This window comes from Delphinapterus leucas, chromosome 11, assembly GCF_059928025.1.
Source record: "Delphinapterus leucas isolate spDelLeu-1000000601 "Yukka" chromosome 11, BTC_Dleu_Yukka2, whole genome shotgun sequence".
Classification (NCBI taxonomy): Eukaryota; Metazoa; Chordata; class Mammalia; order Artiodactyla; family Monodontidae; genus Delphinapterus; species Delphinapterus leucas.
In genome coordinates, this window is record NC_143139.1 from 11,722,072 (window position 1) to 11,746,919 (window position 24,848).

General features: G+C 42.2%; 1 protein-coding gene and 1 long non-coding RNA gene across 6 annotated transcripts in view; one reads left to right on the top strand and one right to left on the bottom strand.

The window, feature by feature from the left end:
• The window catches only part of GUCY2C (guanylate cyclase 2C), an 89,851-nt gene that overhangs the window by 23,996 nt on the left and 41,007 nt on the right, over positions 1 to 24,848 (bottom strand). For all 5 annotated transcript variants that reach the window (XM_022577646.3, XM_089920345.1, XM_089920344.1 and 2 more), the window contains 11 exons: positions 24,034 to 24,139; positions 20,778 to 20,840; positions 20,093 to 20,164; positions 19,529 to 19,633; positions 15,557 to 15,643; positions 14,290 to 14,422; positions 12,113 to 12,250; positions 11,223 to 11,311; positions 8,479 to 8,570; positions 5,979 to 6,137; positions 1,812 to 2,004 (listed from right to left, as the gene is read on the bottom strand). In XM_022577646.3, coding sequence (XP_022433354.1) covers positions 1,812 to 2,004; positions 5,979 to 6,137; positions 8,479 to 8,570; positions 11,223 to 11,311; positions 12,113 to 12,250; positions 14,290 to 14,422; positions 15,557 to 15,643; positions 19,529 to 19,633; positions 20,093 to 20,164; positions 20,778 to 20,840; positions 24,034 to 24,139 — 1,237 coding nt within the window. The remainder of the gene's footprint in view (positions 1 to 1,811; positions 2,005 to 5,978; positions 6,138 to 8,478; positions 8,571 to 11,222; positions 11,312 to 12,112; positions 12,251 to 14,289; positions 14,423 to 15,556; positions 15,644 to 19,528; positions 19,634 to 20,092; positions 20,165 to 20,777; positions 20,841 to 24,033; positions 24,140 to 24,848) is intronic.
• On the top strand, positions 473 to 9,451 carry LOC111176793 (uncharacterized). The gene is made up of 2 exons (XR_002645152.3): positions 473 to 6,106; positions 9,261 to 9,451. It is a non-coding gene; the product is annotated as an uncharacterized LOC111176793 (long non-coding RNA).

The following is a 24,848-nucleotide window of genomic DNA, read 5'->3' on the forward strand; positions in this document are numbered from 1 at the left end:
AGCACAGGGAGATCAGCTTGGTGCTTTGTGACCACCTAGAGGGGTGGGATAGGGAGGGTGGGAGGGAGACGCAAGAGGGAGGGGATATGGGGATATATGTATACGTATAGCTGATTCACTTTGTTATAAAGTAGAAACTAACACACCATTGTAAAGCAATTATACTCCAATAAAGATGTTAAAAAAATAAATAATAATAATTATAGGTTCCTCTAAGACATAATACACTTTCTTGTACTATGATTCCAATCACTTTTCTTGCAATAGGTAGTAGACTTATTTATTCTTTGATAAATGTTCTCCCTTTTAATATTTTCATAATCATATACATAGTTCACGTGTGTTGGTTAGTTAACTTCATTTTGCTGAGTATCTCTAAAATGCATAATCGGGCTTCCCTGGTGGTGCAGTGGTTGAGAGTCCGCCTGCCGATGCAGGGGACACGGGTTCGTGCCCCGGTCCGGGAAGATCGCACATGCCACGGAGTGGCTGGGTCCGTGAGCCATGGCCGCTGAGCCTGCGCGTCCGGAGCCTGTGCTCCGCAACGGGAGAGGCCACAACAGTGAGAGGCCCGCATACCGCAAAAGAAAAAAAAAAAATGCATAATCATTTTCTATTCAACGGGAACTCTTGTTAGCATGGCTTTCTGATCTACATAGGGTGAGGACTGGGCTAAGATAAATCCTAAAAGGAAGTCCTCCCTGTGGGTAAAACCATCATAACAGACTGTTACATGAATGACCCCTAAACTTAAGCATACAGAGTTTTAGTCATATTGTTTATCTCAGTAATCTTCAAAATAATCCATTGAGTTAGGTATTATTGTGCCATTTTACAGATAGGTAGATTGAGACTTGCTGAAATTAAATACTATATTTTATGAGGTCATGCAATGAGGTGGGGCAACCTGGGATTTGAATAAAGAGCTCTAATTCTGAAGTTACTTGTTCCACATGCTCTGCTGCTTTTCCAACATGAAAATGTGGGAATGCAATTCTCCTTTACTCTTCCGATTCAGACATTATCAGCCCGGAACTGGCCGGCATCCTGGTCAGGCAACAGATCCAGCTCTGTTCTTTACTCTTCTTCGAACGATGCTTGCTACTTCAGCAACAATGACAAAAGATTCCAATTCTCCTGAGAATAACTCTGGTACCTTCTCTCCTTCATTCATAATCAGCCTAAACACTGCCCATTTTGTGAAGATGACTGAAGAGGAAACCACTTTCCCTAAATTTAACACCCCAAATTCATTCCTGCTGGACTGTATTTTGTGTCTTTCATATTGGTCCTTAAAGTCACAAGGTCATTTCGACTTACAACCCTTCTTATTCTTCCACTTCCCTTCACTTTTAGCTCAGATTCAACCACTAATTCATTAAATCTTAAATTACAAAGGACAAGACCTGAGTAGAGCTGGCCTCTGTATCCACAGGTTCCGCACTGTGGATTCAATGAACCATGAATCAAAAATATTTAAACAAAATTCCAGAAAGTTCCAAAAAGTAAAACTTGAATTTGCCACACTCCAGCAACTATTTATATAGCATCTACATTGTATTAGGTATTATAAGTAATCTACAGATGGTTTAAAGTACATGGGGATGTACATAGGTCATATGCAAATATGCCATTTTATACAAGGGACTTGAGCATCTGGGGATTTGGGGATCCATGGGGGTCCTGGAACCAATCCTGGGGCAGAGGGGCTAGTGGGTAGCGACGGAGGACTGTAATAACAGAAACAACCAATTCTGGATCTGCTGACCTGGGGCTGAACCATCATTCAGCCTATTAGGTGAAGTGGTTACCTTGTACACGTCGTGGTGATCGAGAATGTGGTCAAAATTCTTATAGATGTCGTTGAGCATGTCCACCACTTCCATGGGGGTGCTATACTTGCAGATGGTGGTGAACCCCACAATGTCACTGAAGTAGATTGTAACTTCCTCGTATAGTTCAGGCTCCACTATGCCTTTCTCCTTCAGAGACTTGACCACCAGCCTAGATGAGGAAGCGAAAAACAAGGCCTTCAACTTCAGCAAATTTCTCCTTCCCCTACAGAAATCTTTGAGGCTGTACTAATTGTCCACCAGGAATTCTAAAATTGGGGATTTCCAGTGAATTGTGTGGCTAGGAAGCAAAGATAGTTTGCATAAACCAAATGTATGAATATACTACACACACACGTAACACATGTATTTGACCTCAGATGAATAGGAGGTTCAGTATTAATTTAATACTTGATTATAACACTAATATACATGTACACATAACTGTAATACCTACACAATCCTAATACTTGCTCACTTTTTACCTCTCTATTGATAGCTTCTTCTAGATAGAGCTCTACATCCAGAAGCCGAGAAGGAGAGTGTGTCATTGATGTAAGAGCTTGACTCACGATAGCTATCAGATCTGACTTTCTCATCAGTAAATAGTTTTACTTCCCTGGCATATTTAACACGGCCTTGTTTAATATCACTATGAAGAAATAATGTATTTAAAATGAATTTTGATATATTCTGAACCCGGATTTATTTGAAACATTTTGGAGCAGAATTGGGTCCTTTAAAAAGCAACATCAGTTACCACGTAAACAAGTTAAAATTCTGCTAAAACTGCACAAGTCGAATAGAAGCAACTTAGACTATCTCTGTTGAACAGACCTAAAGGGCAGTATATTAGGCTCAGAATTAAGAGAGAAGAACCACAAGAAGAGATGCCACGCTTCCTTTATGTGCCAAGTTGCCTTTTCATTGAGTAAATGGGGTGGAGGGGTGCTGACATGAGGCTGCGTGTTCCTTGTCTGCCTTTGGGATCACTTGGTAAAGGACCAGAGTATGGACCGCCTGCAAGCTGGGAGGTACGACAGAGGTCATAAAATCCCTTACTTTTCCAGATGAGAAAGCTGAGGCTTAAAAAGAAAGTATGGGGAGTTCCCTGGTGGCCCAGTGGTTAGGACTCCATGCTTTCACTGTCCAGGGCCTGGGTTCAATCCCTGGTTGGGGAACTGAGATCCCACAAGCTGCACGGTGCAGCCAAAAAAACCCAACCAAATAAAAAAGTATGACTTGCTCAAGGTCCCAGAGCCACTGAGGGCAGAGCCAGTGCTGGAACTCAGTAACTCCCATCCTTCAGCCTTGTAATTGCATCACATTCCTGCACAACCCAGGCCTCGGATCCTCGGGGTGATGGGGAAGATTTGGAGGTGTGCTGGCTGTAGTAAAGGAAGAAGGTCTGGCACTTTCCTGGAAAACAGACAGCCAATCAACCACCAGCATTCCCAAAACTCATTTAGAAAACCTTCAGAGCATCAAGGGAGGTCCCTTCAGTTGGTACGATGATGAAATTTGGGAACTTGAAAACCATCCCTGCCGTGTGGCTGGTTAGATTCGCAGGGGCCCGTCTGGGGTGGTGGTTCTTTACGTGCCCCGTAGAAGGGTGCAGATTATTTGGAGGCTACATAGACTAATGATAAGATTGGATATTTCGCCATCTTTGCCCTTCATTTTACTGCTTATAGCTGAAAAGTCATATGAGCTTAGAAAATAGTATGTTACCTGAGAAAGGAACTAATGTTGGTGGATAAATGAAGGAAGGGCTATGACTTAACCTGGTGAACTTTGATAACAGGTTTTTGCTGACACAGTATACAGAGTCTTAGAAGTGCTTCCCACAGGTAGGTAGTTTTTTCCATAGGTAGAAAAAACTTCTATTTTAACCTGTTTCAAAACCCCCAGGAGTACTGTGAAATAAGTGTCTAAGTAGTATCTGGCTCCTACCTGCAACTTATTTACAATTTTGCTGTAATATTTATTTTGGATTCTTCTAGGTGTCATGCATGTATATTTTAGTTTTCTTTCGCAAATATAAAGAACTTGTATATAAATGATCAAAGTGACTTGCCCTGTAGTCATTGTGTATTGCAGCCCTTGCTCTACAATCTTTGGTGATCCAACAGGAACATCTCCCGTCTAGTGGTCAACATGGCACACTGAACCAAGGGTAGGAAAAAAATCCACGGTGCTGAGCCAGCTGTTTCAAACCGTGAGTGTCATTATTGGTTAAAACCATCAAAAAGCTGGGAAGGCAGCTAAATCATCAGGATGTTGTTTTTGTCACAACTCAGCATGAAAGGCCAGGCAAGGACTGATGCATTACATAAAGAACATTCACAGAGCACTAACAGAAACTCCATCTCTAAAGTGAATAATAAGGGCTCCAGCCTATGCCCAGGGTACCAATGCCAGGCTGAGGGCACGTGGGTTCTGCATTAGGCTTTCTTCAGGGCCAGATGGCTGAACAGGGCATGTGTGTAACTCCTACCTCCTCATTCAGGCTTGTAGAAGAGAAACTATTTCTTTATTTAGAAAACAACTCATATGAGCTCAAAATCATTCCTTTATTAATGTAGAGCTGATATGCTCAATGAGCATGGGTTCAAAATAATTAATGCAAGTAATATATAAAAGTCGTAACTACTATGCATAGTAATAACAACGATGGACGTTACAGACACTGTGCTAAGTACCTTATATTGTGCACATTATTTTAGAGGATTCTTTGAGCCAGCCTATGATGGGAAACTGAGGCTTGCAGTGTTTAGGTAACTTGTCCAAGGCTGCAGATCACAAGTAGGTGGTGGAACCATGATTTGAAGTCAGGCCTAGCTGACCTCAGTTTCCATGATTTCACCCAATGCGACACTGCCTCGCTTATGCTTAATCTAAGAGGACAGTTTATCACTCATTGAGCAGAGAGCATTACCTCTCACTTATGACAGTTGTGGGTCCCTTGGTCCAACCTATCTCCCAGCTGTTCACATTTTAATTTCTTGCTTATCTTAATATTTCTTAGTTATTACCTGAGGACCAACACTTATAAAATGTTAAACTGGGATTTCAACCTTAATTTCTTTCTCTTCTGTCATGGTTGTAATATTGTTTCACAAAATAGAGATCAGCCCGTAGATGCCTGTGTGATGAGACACCTGGGGAGAGTGGGACCATACCTTCTCCACTAAAGATGCTCCCACTTCTTGTAATTTGGCCTCTACTTTGAGGCAGACAGAAGAAAGCAAAGAAACTAACAGTACCTGAAAATGCCTTAAAGCTCACAGATTCTGTAGGAAAACTTTAATTTCCATTTTTGGACTGGGGAGAGACAGTGCCTAAGGTCCCACACTTAGCAGAAGTGGCCAAGAGATGCTGGAACCCAGGTCACCTTAACTCTACCGTCCATGCTCCTTCCATGGCACCACACAGCCACTGGAAAACAACCTCTTTCTTCTAGCTATTTAGACAGTGCAAAGGCTTAGCAAGGTACATGAATTTTTAAAAAAATATATTTTCTCATATTTTATTGTACAATATAAACTTGACTAAAATGCACTAAGTAACAACATGTTATATTTAAATCAGCACTAAATTAAAATGTTTGGTGGGAAATAGCATAATTTATTTTAATATACTCCAACTCAGTCTGAAGGTGAGCAGTTTACTTCTGAAGGTTTAGAGATTCTACCTATAGCTTATTATTGAAACAGACAAATTTTTTGGTCTCTTTCTTCACCTTTGATTTTAAAAAATTCTTCTTCTTTAGTTCACAGTGTCATAGAAGTGTAAAATAAGACTGATAGAAACCACTCTAAAACATATGGTTTATATACATAAAAAATTCAATAATGTTGTCACAACCCCTAATACAGTATGATTCTTATTTATTTACTAGCATCCAGAATAGATACATGTTCTGTACATATTAAATTGTTCAAGTATATCTAGAGCAGTGCCTGTGAAAGTGGGGATACGTGCATTTTTAAACACAACAATCTGTTGAAGAATATGCGAAAGGGACCAATCCTATATAAATACAGAGAAAACCAATGCTAGACAAATATGCTTTGGCTTTCAGCCTTAAGGGCTGAGCATGTCTGCGGAGTCTGGAAGATCACGTCCGCGGGAGGACTTCCTTACCTTGGGAGCAACATGAAATTAAGCCTGTCCGCCCTGTCCCTCTCTGCCTTGTACAGCTGTGTCCTTTCTTCCACCAGATGTTCCAGGTTTCGGGAATACAGCTGCAGACGTCGGATCAAGGTATCCATGTAAGTTTCATTTTTTTGGTCATGGAAAAGGCTGTAGGTAGTGATAGATGAAGAGGTCTCCATATTATCAAGAAAACATGAGCATCCATTAAAACAATGGGCAAATATCATAAACAGGTAATTAAACTAAGAAAGAATAAAAATGACCAACAAATGTAGCAAAAATTTTTAACCTGAGGAAGGATCAAAGAAATAGAAATAACATTTAAAAAAAAGAAAAACAAATGTGAGCACAATGGTAATCAATGTAGGTAAGACGGAAGAAAAATATACATTACAGCCTTTCTGGAGGGAAATCTGGTAAAATGTGTCATAAGCTTTAAGAATGCTTATGCCGATCGGCCCATCAACCCTACTTCTAAGAATTATCCGAAGGAAACAATCATGCATGTGCTGAAAGTTAACTACAAAGAAAGCCACAGTATTCTTCACAAGCAAACATTTAAAAATAACCTAAATGTGTAACAAAAAGTGATTAAAATATGAAACGATGGAATATGAATGTATCATTAAACACAAATTAGAATCGTGGTACACACAAAGACGCTACCTCTATATTATTAAGTGAAAACAGCCAGTTTATAAAACAGCAAAAATTATCATCCCATTTTTAATTTTTGAAAACTGGTGGTCATCTATTAAAAACCAGGTGATGTTTTTACTTTCTTGTTTGCTTATTCATATTTTCTAAAATTTTAAAAAGGAGCAACTTGCAATAAAGGGGAATATAAGAAAAGGACCAAGAAAAGTAAAGCTGAGCCTTATGTAGTATCTCCTATACAGACAGAATCAGGGTCCTAGAGCAAAAGCCCTAACTCTGGAGTATTTTGTTAGATCAAGACAACTTAGATGAGATGGCAGCTTCTCGTGACCGTGTGACACGCCTAGGTGCAGAGCCCAGTCGGGAGGCACACTGAGTCCCACACAGCTGTTGTGAAGGGATGAATAGATCATACCATTTCATTATCACAACAATGATTACAAGTTGCCATTTCTGTACTCAAAAAGATGGACTACATCATAATCCCCTTGGTGTGGGGCAGGATGTTTGTTAAAAATTGAGTACTTTTCTGAGTCCTATCACAGACCTATATGACTGGAAACTGCTAGGTTTGGGATTAAGAGAAATATTTAACAAGGTCCCTAGGAGATTCTTACCGGAAACCATTATGGAGTCTAGCTGGGTAGAAAGAGTGAGGGAGCAGGTGTAAGATATGGATTATCTTATTTCATGATGAACTGATTCAATTAAAACAGTTTCCTCAACCTTGGCTGTGTATTTTAATCACTTGAGGAGCTTATTTAAACTCCTGATGCCAGCCTGCACCCAGATCAATTACACCAGACTCTCTAGGGTAGGATTCTGGCATCAGTAGTTTAAAAATCTCCCCAGGTGATTTCAGTGTGCAGCCAAGTTGAGAACCACCATATTAAAGGCTAAATATCAGGGGCCTAGTTTTATCTTCACAAGCTTACATTTCATCTGTCACACACACAGTCTCATCTGCTCTTAGTAACAGGTCTGGGAAGGAATGAAAATAATAAATCATTTATTATTTCCTGCTCCTTTTCCACATATGACGGTTTAGATCAAACAATCAATGATCACACTTTCACTGTCTTCCCTCTACCCCACCTCAGTCCTGGGCTTTATTAAATTAGCTTCACTAAGTATCTGTGTCTTTGACTTGATGAGAACTACAGAAAGAGCTGGAAGGAACTGCAGAAATCATCTTTTTCATTCCAATTTTACCAGCAACAAAATTGATACCCAGTTCGGGTGTTTTGCCCAATGTCCCACAACTAGCTATTATTAGATCCTAGCCTAGAAACTAGATCTCCTAACTCTTACCTCAGAGCTATTTTTCTCACCCTGCACGCTAACCGAAAACATGGGAAATCTAAAGTTCAGTCTTACTGGATAACTGTATGTTACTTTTTTTGATCCTGAATTATAATCCGATTCATGGCTCAAGTGCTTAAGGCCGAAGTTGCTGATCTTAAGATTTTAAAACTGTAAGAAACTTTTTGATCTTCAGAATTATCCAGGGTTTTGTGCAGATTTGTACTAGACTTCTAAATCCTAGTTACCTGCAGAAGGGTCAGGGAACTATATTTTTAACAGATCAGTCGGAATTTATTTTCGAATCAGGCAAGTTTTGCCCTTGAGTACAGTACTTAACGTTTCAAGTGATTATTCCCCCAAGAAAATGGTCTGTTCATCTCCATACCATTTTAATTTTTTGGAGACAGGTATTGTAGTCTGTGATCTTTCATTAGAAAAGACATTCTCATACTTAGCTGCCACAGAATGTCAGCTATTATTAGAAAAATCTGAAATTAGAAGGGAAAAGTAAAAATTTCAGCCCTACCCAAATATCTTGGCCAGTGTATTCTCGATTTTCTTGAAGTCTGGCCTCTTTTCTGGATCTTCCTCCCAGCAGTTTTTGACAAGCAGATAGACCTGGAAGAAAGAAGAGGTGGAAGTGAAGTAAGTTGGAAGGAGAAAGACAAATACCATATGATATCACTTATAGGTAGAATCTAAAATACGGCACAAATGAACCTATCTACAAAACAGAAACAGACTCATAGACATAGAGATCAGACTTGTGGTTGCCAAGGGGAGGGGGGAGGGAGTGGGATGGACTGGGAGTGTAGGGTTAGTAGATGCAAACAATTACATTTAGAATGGATAAACTACAAGGTCCTAGTGTCCCTTCGATCCTAAACTAAGGAAAACGGAGATACTGATTTAGACCAGGTGGGGTTGATGGGAGAGACAAAATGCTTCACGGACGGACGTTTGCAGGCTTTGTGCAGGCTTTGTTTGCAGGCTTTGTGCCCAGGACGAGCTGGGCTCTGTGAGTACGAGGCAAGTGACTCTAAATGAGTGAGGCTCTATGACGTTAGTTTTCAACCATGCCTGACCGTGGAATCGCCTGGGGAGCGTTCACAAAACTTCTTATGATTTTGGGAGATTCTGAATTAACTGGTTTGGGAAGGGGCCTTGTTAGGGTTCTCAGATATAGCAAATAGAAATACAGGACACCCAGTTAAACCTGAATTTCAGATAAACAACGAATAGTTTCTTTAGCATAAGTATGTCCCAGATGTTGCATGGCCAAAGGACACTAATCTATACATTTTTAAGTTCCCCAGGTGATGCAATGCCCAGCTGCGGTGAAGAGAAGCGAGGAAGGGGAGGTACGGAGGGAGAGGGAGACATGAGGAAGCCTGTGAAACCATCTTTCGTTTGATACCACTTGTTTGCAGCTTTTGTGGGATCAAAAAGCATGGTGAAAACCATTTGTTTTAAATAATAAAGTTTGTTCTTCACTCTGACCCCAAACAGGATCACAAATGATACTAGATACAGTCCCTACCTGCGTTCTTTTGCCTGAACGAGAGTCCCTGGGGAGGGACAGGACCACGGTATGGAACCATGGTTGCCTGTACTCACCACTAGGTGATGCTCCTGCCTGGGAAAACGATCTGCTGGCTTATGCCTTAGCAAAGAAGGGACAGAAGAAGCACTGACAAATGGGCTGATACGGCACCGCCCGTGAAACAGCAGATGCTCTTCAGGCATTGCCAAGTCTTGGAGTTTTGGGCCTGTATTCTGTTGGAACCAGCTACTAGATAATGCAGTCGAATTCCTCATATCCAACTCCAGAACCATCCAGCCACACGAGTGAACTGATAAGGAGGATGCTTTGGTGAAAGAGGTTGTAAACGACATGTGGATACACTCAGGCTAGAAAGGAGGGTTTGAGAAGAGAGATGCTGATGTGTGGGGAGGAATCCCAGGATCCAGAAAAGCAGGAGGAAAGGAAGGCATGAGGAGAAGCAAGGATAGAAGCAGATGTAGCTCAGAACCCTGGGTACAACCTGCCTTTAATGCTGCAAAAGAGAGAAAGAAAATGGCCCATTCATGCCCAGCAGAGTCTGGCCATAACCGCATCTGGCAGGTTGCTTGCAAATTAAAGCAAAATATTTTTATCTTTATCCTGCAAGGAACAAAAGTTTAAAAAAAATTTTTAACGACCATAAATATATATATATATATATATATATATATATATATATATATATATTTTTTTTTTTTTTTTGGCGGTACGTGGGCCTCTCACTGCTGTGGCCTCTCCCGTTGCGGAGTACAGGCTCTGGACGCGCAGGCTCAGCGGCCATGGCTCACGGGCACAGCTGCTCCACGGCATGTGGGATCTTCCTGGACTGGGGCATGAACCCGTGTCCCCTGCATCGGCAGGCGGACTCTCAACCACTGCACCACCAGGGAAGCCCCCCGACCATAAATATTTTTTAAACATTTACTTACCATCTTCTGGATTATAAAAGCTCAGATAAAGTTCTAAAAAAAAAATTAGAATTTTTTTTCCCACAGCCCTTAAAGGCCTCTGTGAGGGATTACAAAAAAATTAAGCAGATACAGAGGAAATCTCCATTTTCTTCAGGGGAAGGATAGAAATAGTGAAAGTACATTTCTCTATTGTTTCTAGATGTTGGCGTATTTATTTTTTAACCAGGAGGTAGTATTTATAAGCTTAATATGGGTATCACATGGAATCTTGCTCTTTTAGCTCCTAAAAATCGAGAATGTAATGTGTACTTGAGCTCCTTCCTGAGTTGGGAGTATGGTAGGCTGAGAGCGGCTCTCAAGGGTGTGTCCCAACCCCTGGAACCAGTTACCTTATTTGGAAAAAGGGTCTTTGCAGATATGATTAAGTGAAGGGTCTTGCATGGGGAGATAATCTGGATTATCTTGATGGGCCTGAGGGTAATCACATGTATCCTTCTATAGGAGGGAAGGAGAGGGAGATTAGACAGACAGAAGAGGAGAATGTGGCCTGGAAGCAGAGATTAGAGCATTGTGGCCACAAGCCAAGGAATGTCAGTAGCCACCAGAAGCTCCTGGAAGGAGCAAGGAATGGATTCTCCCCTAGAGCCTCTGGAAGAAGCATGACCTTCTGGCAACTCATTTCACACTTCTGGCCTCCAGAACTGTAAGCGTATACATTTCTGTTGTGTTAATCCACCAAGTCTGTGGTCCTCTTGCAGAGGCCCAGGAAAACTCCATGCAGGGAGATATACTCACTTCCAGCTCTTTTTCCTCTGCTGTTTCCAGGAACAGATCAGGGCGGAAGGGTTTCACTCCGTCGGAATACTCCACTCTGAAAATCTTCTCTGGTGGGGTAGGAAGAATTCAAATTACAAGAAAGAATGCAGCGTGAAGGAATTTTAGCAGCAGCCTCCAGGCTCTGAATTGGTTCACCGTGCCTGGGTGGGTACCCAGTGGGAGCGTGGCAGAGCCTAGGCCAGCACTTGACAGACAGATGTGAATGAATGGATGATCCACCAGGTGAAGGGGTCTCATGCCCCCTTACACCCAGGAGATTACCTTAAGTTAAGGCTACTAACCCTTTAAAACTTAACTCAGAGACCACTGTCTTAGGGAGGCTTCCTCTGACCAAGACCCTAGCCTGTCCTCCCTATATCCCTTAGCCACCTCCATCCCCCAGACAGGTAAGAGCTGGCACGTAATAAGTGCTCAGTAAAGCGAGGACTGGATGAACGGAAGGAGACGTGTCCTCCCTGAGAGGACATGTGACAAAACCATAGATCTGCTCTTAGTAAGAACTAAAATATGTGTTGTCCCGCTAGAGTGATCTAGTTCAGGTGTGAAGCAGACACACGTCTCTTACTGGAATCAGAAGGAAAGCAAGAAATTGTAAGGCGAGATTCTCTAACTCACAAAATTGCGGTAGTGGCAGCTGGCAGTGGTATATTGGCCTATGCTTTTCAGAGCTCTCTAACGTTCGTACTGTCCCTGAATTCCTCCAACTACCCTGTGGAGTGTGGAGGGTAGATGTGATATTGTTTTCGCAGATGAGGGACTGAGATGTGGTCACAGAAACCTCGGGGTCTCAGTCAGCCTAGAATTCCTGCTGGGTCCCAGGGAAGGCCCCCGAAGGGTCAGACTCTCACCCTTCTGGTCCCGACAGCTGAGCGTGTAGAAGGTTTCTCTCCGCAGGATGATCTCCTGGGCGATGATCCCATAGCTGTACACGTCTCCTTTCTGCGAGATGTTGGCTTGGCGCAGGTGTTCCGGGGCAGTCCACAGGTCTGTGCGTTCAGCATTGAGATCGCGAGGTTGAGGCAGGGGTGAGCGGCCCAGAGGTCCCCAACTTGCTTTTATTTTTAAGTCCCTCTACCATACTGATGCTGGTGATGGGGCAGAACACACACTTGCCTTCCAAGCTGACTAGGTAATGCCAGGATTTGGGTGAGGAGATATGGCAACGCCTTCCCTAAAACTGCCTGGATCACAGTTCTGAAAACCCTCAAGGTCTACCTAGACCAGAACCTGGGGTATAGGAAGCGCTCAGTAAATATTTGTGGGGTGAAGGCAGTAGAATGTAAGAGGCTGAGGATTTAATAGCTTACGGAACATATGGCAAAAACCTATGAAAGCCTCTATAAATATTTTAAAACTATATATTTATATATTTTATGTAATATAAAACATTATAAATACATATATTGATGTTTCCTAAAAGAAAATAAAGACAGAACATTTGAACAAAGAGACCATCACTGATATTTTCTGCGTGTGACATACCAGCAGTCACGAAGTCAGCTATTATCCACAGATGTGTTTTCTTTGGTGCTCACAGTATTATTTAAAAAAAGAATGCACACACTTTACTCACGTTTTACTAGTGTGCCTGCTATTCCTAGTGCTTTCCATCAAGTCTACTTCACACGAGTGAAGCACTCCTGTGTCCTGTGTTTGGCTCCTATAGACACTTGGGTTTTGGACCGCTATCACATATCTTATGTATAATAATGAGGGCGTACAATTAATTATCCTCCAACATCCCTTGGAGGTTTTCCAGGATCACCTAGCTCCTTGCAGACTTTTTGAGATTTCTACCTTCAGCATTTTCAATTAAATAAACCTACAGATTCATGTGTTTTCAGTACGGTGATATGCTTAAGATGAAGCACACTTTCCTCATTTAGTTTTCCATCCAACTGTTCACTGCCTTTTTGAATTTGTGTCTTGTGAATTCATGTGGCTTGTGATTCATGAACGACTGATCCTAATGATTAAACTTGTGGGAAGGGAACTAAATCTACTTATGCTAAAATTTCCGATAACCGACCCCACAGATAGGTAGGTATAACTGGATGACGTCCAGAAGGATAGGATTTGGCCTGCAGTTCATCTGATGCTGTGTCAAGGTGAGTCATTTCATGAAGGTGAGTCATTTCATGAAAGAGATTTGCTCACTCCGTGATGAGCACTGCTTGGCACACAGTAGGTCCTCAACAAGCACTTACTAGATTGAGTCCAATGTCCTAGCATCCTTGACATGACTGAAGAAGTGGGGGGCAGAACTCTAATCTTTCCTCCATTAAGGGAAAACTAGAGGATTCCAAAGTAGAATTAGAGGCAGAATTTAGTTTTTGGATCCAGGTAGTATTTTGAGGCATATATGAGTCCTAGCCTTCTGAGGCTGTTTAACCCAGAATTCTAGTAAAGAACAGGTGGATGTTCAACATGAAAAGCCCTTTATACTTTACAAATCACTTTTTTGTGTGTTACTTTTTTGACCCTCATCACAATCCTGAAAGGGATAAGTATGAATATGTTTTACTGATGAGACTTTTTTCTTATCATCATCATTTCTTATCATTATCACAGATAAATGAATGAAGTCTAGAATTGGGAAACGGGTCCTCAGCCTTGTACTCTATCTTCTTGGGCAAACCTCTTAGCCTCTCTGAGCTTCAATTCTGTCTTCTACAAATGAAGAGGGTTCGATCAGACGATTTCTAAGATCTCTTACTGCTCTAACTTCTGTATTTTTTCACGCAGTCCTGCTTCCACAAGCCAATAACTTCTTTATGACTTCTCCCTGATATCAAGGGACACACAGATGAAGGAAATCCACAGAGGAGATTTGTTCAACTCGACAAGCATGCACTGAACACTGAGAAGGGGGTAGTGCTGGAGAATGACCCAGCTGATGCCTCTTACAACTCCAAGTGTTTATTTTCTGATCAGTATCACCATTTCCTGAGCACCTTAAATGGACTTGTGAGAAAAAAAAATTTTTTTAAGTGGGAAACTAGTAAAAATTTCATTCATGACAGACCTTTTCTTGGAGGTAAAATGGAATTGCAGCCAAAGTCAGTTATCTTCACCACCATCCTACTATCCACCACGCAGTTGGTGGATTTCAGACGGCCGTGGACTTCTGTCTTACTGGAATGCAGATATGACATCCCCTGTAGTTTTTCAGATAACAGGAAAACAAAGAGATATGACACTTTTCAGCAGCTCCATTATTTTAAGGAAAGAAATGACGTTTTGAAATTATTTTGGCATGCAGATAGAATCACCATCAACTTTTAAATTTAATTCCATTAAGTTTAACTTTCAAAATGTTGTTAAAGCCCCAATATTTGCCTAAGCACTGCATCTAGTTTTGGAGTCTATTTAGGTGACACAGTAAAAGGCAATTGTCTAAAGACTCTGTTTAGTAGTTGTATATAATATGAAGCAAAGGCTGATCCTATTTTTTTAAAGCGTTTCTGCTTACCACTTATTCTGTGACTTTGAGTATGTCTCTAGTCCTCTGCTACCTCAATGAAAAAATATGAATAAGGCCTTGCCTTCCTGAAGGGAGGGGTGAGGCTAGATTCTATTTCCTAAAGTCTAAACGGTTTCATTCTATTTTGAAATAGAATGTTTCATTCTGCTTTGAAAGAGGAAGCCCTTTTTGAGCTGATGTGCTTCCCCCTGGTGGCCAGAGGTGGTATTGCAGAAACTGGTGTTCGGCCTTGATCCCAGGGATGAAATGTACCAAATAAGGTATTGTGTCACACTTTTTCCAACTGATTCTGATCCTATGTGACTTTCAAGTGATTTAAGACTGTATCACATAGCTTACTCTCGGGACTCGCTTTTCTTCATTCTTGAATGGGGCCCTAGTTACTGGTATCCACTTCCTTTTCATAGCACATCTGGGAAATATACATGTCCAGATTTATTATTGCCTCATGCAAGACGAATGCCTGCCCTTAATATTTTCTCTTATGAAGATGAGGATTCAGTCATCTTCTCTGAGACCTTACGTGATTTTTTTACTTCCAGAAAATCTGTGAAAATGTGTGCCCCAAGCCCAGTGTAGAAAGAATTTAATAATAAAAATAATAATGGCCAACATATATTGAATACCTGCTTGTCAGGTCTTATTCGGAGCACATGCATTGTTTCATAAAATCCTCACGACAACCCTATGACATAGGTACTATTTTTATTATCATTTTACAGATGAAGAGACCAATGCAATAGCTTGCTAGATCTGTTTTCCCAGATTTAACTTTCATAAATGTCTTTTGTGTTTGTGGGTCTCTTACCTTAGCAATGTCATACAGGACAGAGATCTTAAACTCCCAATCCATGAATGTACCATCAGGATAGGAAATTGTGTCATTTAAAACTTCCTGAGCAGGAGAAAAAGAAGAAGATGAGTTGTCTGAAGGAGGCTATTGTGGAAAGACTCTTACAGGCAAATAATGACTTTCTGATCATGAGGCCTTGGGCTCAGGAGCAAGTTGGAACTCCATTGTCCTGGTTTTCCTGAACATGTGTTTCTTTTCTCTCTGATTTAAGAAACATTAGGTGGTTCTTATCCCAAGGAGATGAGCAGGAGATGACCATAGATCCAATATACCGCTTCTTCCACCAGGAGTAAAGGCATGAGCAGGCACCTGCCAGGAGAGTTGGGTGGTGGGCTGAGATACAGGCTCTGTCTCAGCAAAATTACCCTAGTGTTTTTCAACAAGGAATTGCTATTAGGATATTCCTTCATTAGGCTATGTTTTCACTTACATGATCAACTGTATCCATTGGCTTAATACCTCTAAGTGTTTCTTCTGTTTACTAAGTCCTCTGTTGTTAAGACAGAGCGCTTGGACTTTCACGGGAACTGTAGGACCTAGAATTTTGAACTCACAGTATTAACGTGATGATGGTTCTATCAAGATACAGGGTTTTAACTAAGCTGAAAACTATTCTTCACAGTAAAACTCTAAACAGCACCCTAACTGAGAACCTAACAATAGTTTCTTGTTTGGGGAAATAGCTCAGTTTTAACTCAGGTACCGTACCAATAGTTTCCAACAGAGGGTCCAAAGCCATCAGTCATTTCAGATAAGGGGCTGTGGATAGCAGGCCAAGTTAAGGGAGAGGAGTTCTGAGCAGACAGACCCTAAGTAACTCTTTCCTTGAGCACTGACATTTTTTACGTTTTTATTTGTTTACTATCTCTTCTCCTTACGAAAATGTCAATTCTGTGATAATCTTCATTTACTGGTGTATCTGCAACATCTAGTAAGTGTCTGGCACAGAACAGATGTTCGATAATGTTTACTGCATGAATGAATCAACTGTTCCTAAACAAGGTTAGCCAAGGTTGCTGTATATATTTTTTTAATTAATTAATCTTTGGGCTGCGTTGGGTCTTCGTTGCCACGTGTGGGCTCTCTCTAGTTGCGGCGAACTCTTCATCGTGGTGCGTGCGCTTCTCATTGCGGTGGCTTCTCTTGCTGCGGTGCGCAGGCTCTGGGCGCGCGGGCTTCGGTAGTTGTGGTGCGCGGGCTCAGTAGTTGTGGCTTGCGGGCTCTAAAGCGCAGGCTCAGTAGTTGTGGCGCACGGGCTTAGTTGCTCCGCGGCATGTGCGATCTTCCCGGACCAGGGATCGAACCCATGTGCCCTGCATTGGCAGGTGGATTCTTAACCACTGTGCCACCAGGGAAGTCCCGGTTGCTGTATATTTATAAGATGGGAAGTATATTGTTTTTACTCTGTCTAGGGAGAGACTTTCTCATTTGTTTCCCCATAAAAGTAGTCTTCTGATGGGATTTGCCATGGGTTGAAGCCTAAAAGGAATTACATCAGGGAGGGGAATGTAGTTTGCAAAGGCACAGCCTTTGCTTTGAGGTTCACGATACCAAGGAGTGGATAAGTTTCCTGTAGAAGCTTCTGTGTGGTCTGCTCCCAGCATGAGTCAGCAATGCCAGATGGGGGGCCCAGGACCACTCAGGTAATTGAAGTTTCCCACCATAGGGTAGAGAGCCAAAATCACTACGTATATGATATTTAAATGTTGGCTGGGCATTTTAGGGATTAAAAGACGGTGTGAAACCCTTTGAGCAGGCTCTGTTAATTGGAAATTTCTGTTGCACTGAACTCAAATGAGTCAGATATGGTCTAGCCTTTGTATGGAAAACACTGAATTTTGAAAGACCTGAAATTATTATTATTAGAAATGTGTTTATTTTATTATATCAGCAGCAATTTAAACGATCACTTTCAGCATCAATTAAAATGATCATATGGTCTTTCTCCAAAGACCTTTTGATAATGATGCATTAGAGTAATATTTTTTCCATTCGTAGAATTAACCGTATCTAGTTGTATTACACTTTTCGTATACAACTGGCTTAGTTACCAGTACTTTATCTATAATTTTTCATTTACATTCATAAATGTAATTAGTCTTTAATCACATTTAAGTATCAACTTTATGCTAGCCTTGTTGAATGTTAAATGAATTTAGAGGATGTTCATGTTTTTTGTTTAACTTTAGAACAGTATTTACATAGATGATGAGAATTATTCATTGAAGTTTAGAAAAATTAAGCTGAGTCTGGTTTTCTTTGTAATGGGAGTGTTAATTTCTTCTACTGTTACTGACTTCCGTAAGTTTTTACTTTGAGTCAAGTTTTCATGAATATATTGTTTCTGAAGTTTTTCCTTTTTTTTAAGATTTTTTAAACTTAATAGTCATGACATTCTTTCATAATTGAAAGCATCTTTTTCATAGCTTTATTTAATTTTCACTTTTGTGTATTTTTATGTTTGTTTTAGAGACTTAATTAGAAGTATGAGAAGCTTGTATGTTTTGTAGTTTTTTTTAAAAATAAACAACTCATGAACGCACTTTAAAAATTTACCAGTTTTATAGTAATTGAATTGTGAAGGTTTCCTGCCCTTAGGCCATAGTTATTCTTCTAAATTTTGCATTGAATACTTAGATTATTTTAAGAGAGAATAGCATTTAGGGATATAATTGTTTTCTTTGAAGACAGATTTGAGTTTATGCCATACATACATTTTTAAAGCTACATTCTTTTTCTTTTTTTTTTTTTTTTCTCTTTTGGCCACGCCGCGTGCGGCATGCAGGATCCTAGTTCAGGATCCAACTCGTGCCGCCTGCAGTGGAATTGCGGAGTCCTAACCACTGGATTGTCAGGCAACTCCCTCTTGTGTTTTTTTTTTTTTTTAATTGAAGCTTATTGAACAAAAATATTTAAGTTATTAGTTCAGCACTTTTTATTATCTTAAAATTTTATTGAATTATGAATGTTTGGACCTCTTTGAAGCTGCTGTTGCCCCCAATATTAGTATTCTGGCTTTGTTGGGGAAAACATTGAGGTTTTTAAGAGATACTAGGTCGGAAAGGAGCCCATAGGTAGGGTGACCACAATTCCTGGTTTGCTTCGGGCCAGTTGCAGTTTATGTCTGCTGTTAACACATAATTATTTTGGTACCCCCTTTCATTCTCAAAGGATCCTGAGAATGAAATTATATGGTCACCCTACCCAAAGGTATTTAAAAGGCTGAAAGCTCTTGGAACATATGCCTAGAAAGTGCTCAAGGTGAGCAGCAAATATTTCGATGCCCTTTGGAGCAACTGTCCTGGTTTCCTTCCTGCCCCTCCCCTTTTCCTCGACACCTGACTTTGTTTTTTGTATGAATGCTTCTGTGTGTGCCTGCCCTTCTGAGCTAGCCAATGATTTGATATTCTTAGCTCGATAGTTGGTTCTTCCCAAGAACTTGCCTCAGTCCTGTCTTTCTTTTTCTGCTTTGGACTTGTTCAGCCAGAATTCCTGACCCCATCTGGCAACTCCTGGGTCATCCTCAATCCTTCCCAAGGGAGACAATGGTAGGATTTAGACAGCAGAACTAGGACTTATGAACAAGCCTCCTTGCTATCGTAATGACCATCCAGTTTCCTTTTAATACAAAAGCAAGTACGCCAGTAAAATAAAATGAATCAAGAGGCAATCACTATTCCACACCTGTTCTTTGTTTTCTCAAGTCTACACTCCTGAATATTTTTTAGCTAGTTTTCTTATAAAGATATAATATGGATGATTGACAAAATCTGAGTGATCTAGTTTGACAGGCATATGGGCCCATACACTTTTCCTGATAACTCTCTGATATTATCTCACTGAGTGAGCCTTTAAAATCGCTACTAAATATTCTTTTTTGCATATGGTTGGCTAGTTAGGGAATTGGAAACGATCCTGGTTCCTTACCCGGAGGGATCCTCTCTCGCAGTACTCAATCACCCCAAAGATCATGGAATCAAGCTTCACCGTGCCGTAGAACTTGGTTAGGTTGTAATAGTCAATCTGAAGCAACTAAGATAAAACATGTTTATTTACAAAGCAAGTCAGCCAGAAAGGAGCGCCTGAGTAAAAACTAATATATTAATAAAACATGCCGTGTCTCAGATCTCTGGGAAGATGTATTGCTCTTGATACAATGAAGTGTCAGTTCATTTCCTACTGCAGTTGGAATTACATCTTACCCCACAGCCTTTCTTTTGTCGGCAAGGGGACTTGAATACAAACCTTTGAGTACTCTCAAATCACATCAGGACCACCTTCTAGGACATGCCAACATGTTTTACACCATCAAACATCACTCTTCAACATATTTTGGTACAATTTTCAGCGAGTATGGTCACCCATTTCTTGGTCTGAGGGCTTCTCTGTCAGCATCCCCAATAACACCTTGCTCCACCAGGGACCTCAACGCTTGGGGAACACGGGGTGAAGCTATTTCTCACTTAAAGGTTTTAAGGAAGGGACGCGTACCTTGTTCAATTCTATCTTCTGCTTCTCGGTGAAATTGCCATCGTTGTGCTTGAGATCCTTTAGAATCACTCGCTGCAAAGATCCATTGAATTAAGGAGATAATGTAGCATGACCACTCATAGGCATGTTATAATAATTTGCTCACGTGTCTATCTTTCCACAATACTGTAAGCTCTCGAGAGTGGTAACACTTTTATTGCTGTTTATATCCTTGGTAACTAGTGCCTGAGATATGGTAGGCTCAGATGGGAATGTGTCTTAAAAATGACTAAATGAAAAGGAAGGAGGGAAGGAAGGAAGGGAGGGAGGAGGGAGGGAGGGAGGGAGGGAAAGAAGATACAAAACCCCCCTATGGGATTGTCATATTCCCACTGCAATGAGCGGAAATATATACAGGGTTGGCTGGACTGCTCTGAATCTCTTTAATTTTTCCTTTTCCTTCCTTCACTCCCTCCCTCTCAAAAATTCTATTTTTCCTTCAATATACTCATGACTTGTGAGTGTTGTAACCCTTGAAGCAGAGCCCTGCCCACCCCTGTGAAAGTCTCCAGGAACAGCCCTTGGGGTCAGCCCGGGCACCCCGGCCATCGCACTGGCAACATCAGAGCTGGGGCGACGATGAGTCAGAAGGCCCAGCACATACCCCTGATTGAGAGTTCAGAAGAGCAGAGGAGACTAGAGTCACCTTTTTGTCGTACTTGCACTGGCGTAGTCTCTGGATTGTATCACGTCTCTTGTCGTCATCGATCTGGCACAAGGAAAGGCCGATTATTCCAGAAGCTCCATATCTAGTCTCCCCCCACCCCCCGCCGTGAGGGCTGAGAGGCTCTGCGGGGGGGGCTGTATCTGTTGTAGTTGCTCACAGCACTCTGGACGGGCTCAGAAAAGCTGTCATAATTGACTTGTGTTCCCCATCATTCTCACGTTCTCCCTCCAAGGGCATCTTCCTTCCAAGTGTCCGCCAGCTTAACCCTGGGTTTCCCTCCCTTCCTCCTGTGGCTTATTTCAGCCAGCGACTTCCTTTGCTTCTTTCTCTCTCAGCTCCCCCAGCTACTGGGAGCCATTGCCTGTAGCTCCAGACAGACGCTCTTAGGGGAGCACGCTGTGCATCTGAGTTGCGAACTCATGCCTAAATGCCCAAGTGGCAACGCCAGTGAGGACGCTGTGCTGGGGCTTCAGAGGGCAGCCTCAGCAGCTCTGGGCTCAGCCTGGAGTTGCCAGATCATCTGATTTGTCAAAAGAAGCTTGTAATATAGATTTTCTATGCCATTCCAAGATGTTTGTATTTGGTAATTAATGTTTTAAAAAGTTAAATATGGAACGAAACGTAACACACACACACACACGCACGCACCTGCAGGCTAGTATGGCTCTTGGTCTGCCAGTCTAAAGGCAGAAAAAAGATTGAGAACTATTGCATCTTTCCACTTGATTCTCATAAAAACCTGTGTATCATATTTGTTAAAACTTACCTCATAGGGACATTTTGAAAATGTGAGTGAAATAAGTTATATCCAGTTCCAAGCATGATGCCCAGCACAATGCAGATTAATAAATGTCACTTGTCTCCCCTTCTCCTGTTTCTCATTTTATACATGAGGTACAAAAGGGTTACATGATACCACACGTGGCCTAAGAACACATGGAACCCAAGCATGACTTCTTGTCTAGTATTCTTTTCACCCTCTCAGGCCTCGATACGTCATTTAATCCATCTGAGCCTCAGTCCCTTCCTTATCTGGGCAATCCTAAATCAGGGATACCTGGGAATCAACTGAGACAAACTTTGTGACATTTTCTTGCAATCAAAGGCGTTTTATCCTCAAATGAGTCCTCTGCATCTTTACCATTTTTTCCTGTCTGTTGCTCTCCCCTGGGGCTTTGCTGACTTCTCTCCCTCTGGCTGCCTTGGTTTTCTGACCCTCTCTCTTCTAGCCCGGGATGCTTTCTTCATCATCTCGCCCCTTAGTCTTGCTTCCTTATCCAGAGCTCGAACCACCGCCTGTCTGGTTGTGTGGCATTTTCCCCTCTTGCTGACTTTGCCGACGGAAGACCTCTCCATACGGCCAATTCCAAGCCGCCTGCTCCCTAGCTGGGCTGCTCCTCAGAGTGACAGCGACTCCCCAATGCTCTGAATCACTTCTAACCTTCCTCCTTCTTGGTTACTGTCCCCAAGACCTATTCCTTAGCCAACTGATGAATTAACTCATAAAAATTCTGTCATGCCTGACAAGGGGTAGATGGGGCATACTCCTAGGAGTATTTATATTTTAAGAAAACGCGCAGAGACACAATGTTTTAGGCCCAACCCCAAAGAACAAAGTGCAATATTGGGGTTTTGAGGCAGTGGGGGAGGCTTGTGAGGAGTGGAGCCGTGGCTGGACGTGGCAGAGGTGAACCACGTGGGAGCCCATCCTCGTGTCACACCAGAGGCAGGGGACCACTCACTCCTTCTAAAGGTCTCCTCTCCCCTTCCCAGGGTACTGCCGGTAAGTCATTCAGGTCAATAAATTCTCTCTTTGAAAATCCAATAATCTGACGATTGTTTACATTTTACTGTGAATGACCACAAGATCGATTTCATCCTGACACTTGCCTGAGACAGATTGGTCTTTTTTTTTTTAATTTTAGAAATATTTATTTGGTGAGTTAGTTGGTTAACTTTTTGGCCACACTGCACAGCATGCGGGATCTTAGTTCCCTGACCGAGGTTCGAACCCGTGCCCCTTGCAGTGGAACCTCGGAGTCCTAACCACTGGACTGCCGGGCAAGTCCCTGGCCTTTGCCAACAGCACCTTTATTTTTGTGGTTCAGGATGTAACAGGAGCATCACTTTCGAGCGTGGCGCACTTCTGGAGGATGGGAAGACCCAGTCCTTGCACAGCCGTGAGGGGACCTGAGGCACCAGAGTGCAGCGTGCAGGACTTGGGGCGGAATGCCAGGAGCTGGCGGAGAGGCTCCAAGCACAAACCTGACCCATGAAACAATTTTACTTTTGCTGATTCTAGGCAGGGAGGCACCCCAGGTCACACGGTCCTGTTGGCTTGGCCCTGCTCTGAGGGACCCTGCTCACTCCTTCACGTGGAGGTTCTGGAACTCCATCTCCTCTTAGTATGCTTCGGTATAAAACCTCTGATAAGGCTGTACGGTGAATGTTAGGATCGTGGTCTTCACGGTTACACAGACTGGCTTCACGTTGTGGCCACGCTCCTGAATTTCTAGCCCTGTTGCCTCAAAGTGCTCGGGAACGATGAAACGGGTCAATGCCTCTGGCACATAACAAGTGCTCAGGAAATGTTAGCTGTTACCATTTGTAGCAATCTGACTCCCTAGCTGTGTGTGACCCTGCCCTGCTTCTCAACCCTTTGCCCTTCAATTTCCTCATCGGCAAAATTATGATGATAAAGTTCATCTCGTGAGGTCCCTGTGGGGAGCAGGTAAGACCACTTAGGTCCCGCATCAACCTCAGCGGATGGGAGGAGTTATCACGGGGCTGCTGCTGAGATTTCCTGGCTGAGGGAGAACATGGGCAAATATCAGCAGAGACCTCTCTTGTCAGCAACGAGCAAGTAAGTCACACGTCCTCAGTATAAGCAGAGTAGCTCCCCGAGGTTTAGAGGAGCTCAAATGCTCTACCCATTTCCATATCCCTTCCATAAAAAATTCTCACTCTGTGCATTTCTCTTCTGGGTCAGATGAAAGAATGAGTAACACACCATATCTCAGCCTCCACCGAAGTGTTCATTGGTTCAAGTAGCTGACATCTAGTGCAATGAAGAGCCAAGGGAAAGACAGGAAGCTGAGAGTTAGAAAACATCTAAGTCTTGGATTCTGAAACAAATGATCCTGGCCTGGAACATTTCATACCATGTACCAAAGTCTTGTCAAATCCCTGGCGAGTTGCACCAGCCCTTGCATTCACCAGGTAAGGGGCATCTTACCTTTAGGCTGACATGGTTGGTCTCATTGGACTCCAGGGGAAAGATATTTTCAGGAGGAATGTGGAACCACTTTTTCTGACGAAGTGCATGGTCTCTCTTATATTTTCTGTGAAAGGAATAGAACCAGCCAATAGGTTTTTATTAGTATTCATGCCATTCGGTTTCTGAACACTAGGAGAAATCTAGAGCTATGATGCCCTCAGGTGGATACGCGGTGAGTACAGCTGGCCCAATGGTGTGACTCCATGTTCTCCAAACTGGTGAGTGCTGACCTTTTGTGGACCTGTAAGGATTTCTGATGGTCTTCTGTACTCTTTCTTTTTTTTTCCTTTTCATTTCACTTTCTCAGATCCTTCACTAAGGCAACCCTTTATTATAATAAAAAATTTGAACTGGGCTTCCCTGGTGGTGCAGTGGTTGAGAGTCCGCCTGCCGATGCAGGGGACACGGGTTCGTGTCCCAGTCCGGGAAGATCCCACATGCCGCGGAGCGGCTGGGCCCGTGAGCCATGGCCGCTGAGCCTGCGCGTCCGGAGCCTGTGTTCCGCAACGGGAGAGGCCACAACAGTGAGAGACCCGTGTACAGCAAAAAAAAAAAAAAAAATTTCAACTGATGTCACAGAAAGAGTGAGGCGAAAACAGAGGATACATCAGATTCCCAAATAAGCCAGTTCCTCTTCGGCATATGTGCCTTTTAAAAAATCCATTAAGAAAATAGAAAAGCACAGAGAAAAATGTAACAACATGTAACCCAACATTCAAAATGTCAAGAATTTGTGATTGTTTCCCCCAGAGAGTATAGACAAAGCAGCATTC